The sequence below is a fragment of the Volvox carteri genome, assembly GCF_000143455.1.
Source record: "Volvox carteri f. nagariensis unplaced genomic scaffold VOLCAscaffold_15, whole genome shotgun sequence".
NCBI classification, from domain to species: domain Eukaryota; kingdom Viridiplantae; phylum Chlorophyta; class Chlorophyceae; order Chlamydomonadales; family Volvocaceae; genus Volvox; species Volvox carteri.
In genome coordinates this window covers 638,151-640,680 of record NW_003307558.1, presented here as the reverse complement: position 1 = coordinate 640,680, position 2,530 = coordinate 638,151, and the positions used below count along the sequence as shown (strand labels likewise).

The window sequence follows — 2,530 nt, the reverse complement described above, 5'->3', positions numbered from 1 at the left end:
GAGGCAGGGGGGTTTTGGGGTGGTGGTGGAGGGAACGGAGTTTCGGGAAGGGGGAACGTCTTCGGGTCGGGATTATCAACATGGGTTGGAAATGGGTTATAGATGGGTAGATGAGGGAAGAGAGTGTGTTTGTGTGTGTGTCTGTCTGTCTGTATGTGTGTGCATGTTGGGGGGTTGATTAACAAACATTAAAAAACACTCGTATACACGCTCTCAATCTTTCTCGTGGATGCCCAGGGCCCACAAACAGGTCAACGCTTACACCTGTGGCCAGGTTACAGTATGCGAGTAGCCAACCGTTGGTTCGTTTGTTGGTTGGTTGCAGCGCGGCGGCGTTCCGTTGGTGGTTGGCGGCACGGGTTTGTACCTGCGTTGGTTGGTGGTTGGCAAGGGGGGCGCCCCTCGCGCCACCCCGGAGGCTCTGAAGGCGGTGAATGAAGCCATCGGAGCGGCGTGGGCGGAGAGGGAGGCGGAGAAGCGGGCTGCTGCAGTGGCGGAGGCGACAGATGCGACGGCGGCGGCGGCGGCGGCGGCGGCGGGTACCGCAGAGGTGGCGGCGGTAGCGCCGGATCCATTTTGTCTAGGGGAGGAGGAGAAATGGGACGCAGCGGCGGCGCTGCTGCTCAAATGGGGTGATGACGTGGCGTACGACAGGTGGGAGTGCGATGGTCCCGGACCATGCTTCCATGAAAGCTGTACTGCAGTGTCGCAGCTTGTACGGCAGGGTTTATCTTACTTTTGACACCCTTCCGCAATACCATCACCCTCCCGTTCTCCATTTCCTCTCTCTCCACATACGCCACCGGTTTTCCGTTTGGCCGTTGGTTGTTGGCCGTTGTTCCGTCCCCTTGTTCCTCCCCCCTCCCTGGGCGGCAGTGAGCGGTCCTGTCGCATCTCACTCACAGTTTCCGGCTTCCCTCCATCTCCCCTTGACACCCCCCCGGGAATGATGATTTCCCTCACCCGCGAAATAAACATATTGTTTATCAGCAACATATATTATTGATCAATATATATAATATGAAATATAATATGGTCTGGTTCCTCCCGCCTCTGGCTAGGATCCGAGCGGAGCGCAACAACTACTACCGGTTGGAGAGGGCACTGGCCATCCTCGCCATGCACCCGGGGGCTAAGTTGGCGGATTTCGAACCCCGCGCGATTCTGGATCGGGAACTGGATTTGGATTTCAGGTGTGTGGGTCTGTCGGTGTGTAAATGTTTGTATGTATATGTGTAATATGTAATATGAATGTAGGTATGTATTGTTGTACCTGTGTGTCGCACGTGCGGATGATTTATATACGTCCATGGGCCCCTCCCCCGGCTTTTACGGACACACCCCCACTCGTGTGTACGGAACTTGTAACCTATACATGTTTATAAAGAGCACAAGAGCACAAGAGCAGCCGCTCGCCAGCTAGCCACCACGCACCCCTCTCCCACGCCGGTGTGTGTGTGTGTGTGTATTTACTGCCGCTACTGCTGCCACAGGTGTTTCTTTCTCCACCGGCCTCGGCTACAGCTGTACGACAGGATTGCGTCCCGCGTGGAGGCTATGGTAGTGGAGGGGGGCTTGCTCGAGGAGGCGGCCATGCTGCTGCGTATGGGTCTGGCACCCGGAGCAAACATGGCGGCCAAAGCCATCGGTAAGGCTGTGTGTGTATGTGTGTGTGCGTGTATATATATATATATATATGTGTGTGTGTGTGTGTTTCACCTAGCTTCGTCCAAAAAAGAATTTTGGTACACGAGGCGGGAGCAGTTATCCTGGTTCACAATCACCCAAGCGATAGAGCAAAGCCTCCTAGCTCACATGTTGAATTACCAGCACAAATAGTTAATGCTTGCAAGGCTGTGATTGTAATGATGTGTACATGGTCATGTAATTATCGGCAGATTCTTTCCCCTTCCTTTCCCCGGGCCCGCAAACAGCTCCAGGCAGGGGCCCCACACTCCGAGTCGTACACGGGGCTTGTCGGTCATTTCCTTTCCGGAACTCCCCGACCCCTCTCCCCTGTGCAGGGTACCGGCAAGCCATGGAGTGGCTGATGGCGGCCAAGGCGGCTGACCGACCCGTGGGTCTGCCGGACCTGTGTGCCCTGCACGCCGCCATCTGCCAGGCCACTCACAAACTCGTGCGCGCGCAGATGACCTGGTTCAGGTGGGGAAACGATACCGTGCCATCATCTCATGTATGTATGCTTCAGCGGCTGTGGTACGACATTGCCGTGCTGCAGACGGACACAATGTAACCCCCTCCATAAGCCCCCCTCCAACAGCACTTCCCCAATAACCCCAATAACCCTAACCTGATAACCGCATCCAACGTGTCCAGGGACGACCCCATGTATAAGTGGATAGATGTGGAGGGTCGTGACCCACGGGACGTTGTGGAGGAAATCCTTCAGGAGCTGGCCAAGCCGCAACACGAAGGTGGGGTAGGAACCTGAACCCTGGACTCTTTAACGTTTGTTACTTTCCCTCTAAATTGTACCTAGCTACCGGCCTGTACGGATGCAGGGGCCCCT

At 55.7% G+C, this 2,530-nt stretch overlaps 1 protein-coding gene across 1 annotated transcript in view; it reads left to right on the top strand.

Annotated features, from left to right (window-relative positions):
* VOLCADRAFT_90025 (uncharacterized protein) overlaps positions 1-2,530 on the top strand; it is a gene marked incomplete at both ends in the record, with an annotated part of 4,513 nt that overhangs the window by 1,563 nt on the left and 420 nt on the right. The window contains 5 exons of the mRNA XM_002949676.1: positions 326-654; positions 1,062-1,193; positions 1,494-1,648; positions 2,025-2,163; positions 2,338-2,435. Of these exons, the coding sequence (XP_002949722.1) occupies positions 326-654; positions 1,062-1,193; positions 1,494-1,648; positions 2,025-2,163; positions 2,338-2,435 (853 nt within the window). The remainder of the gene's footprint in view (positions 1-325; positions 655-1,061; positions 1,194-1,493; positions 1,649-2,024; positions 2,164-2,337; positions 2,436-2,530) is intronic.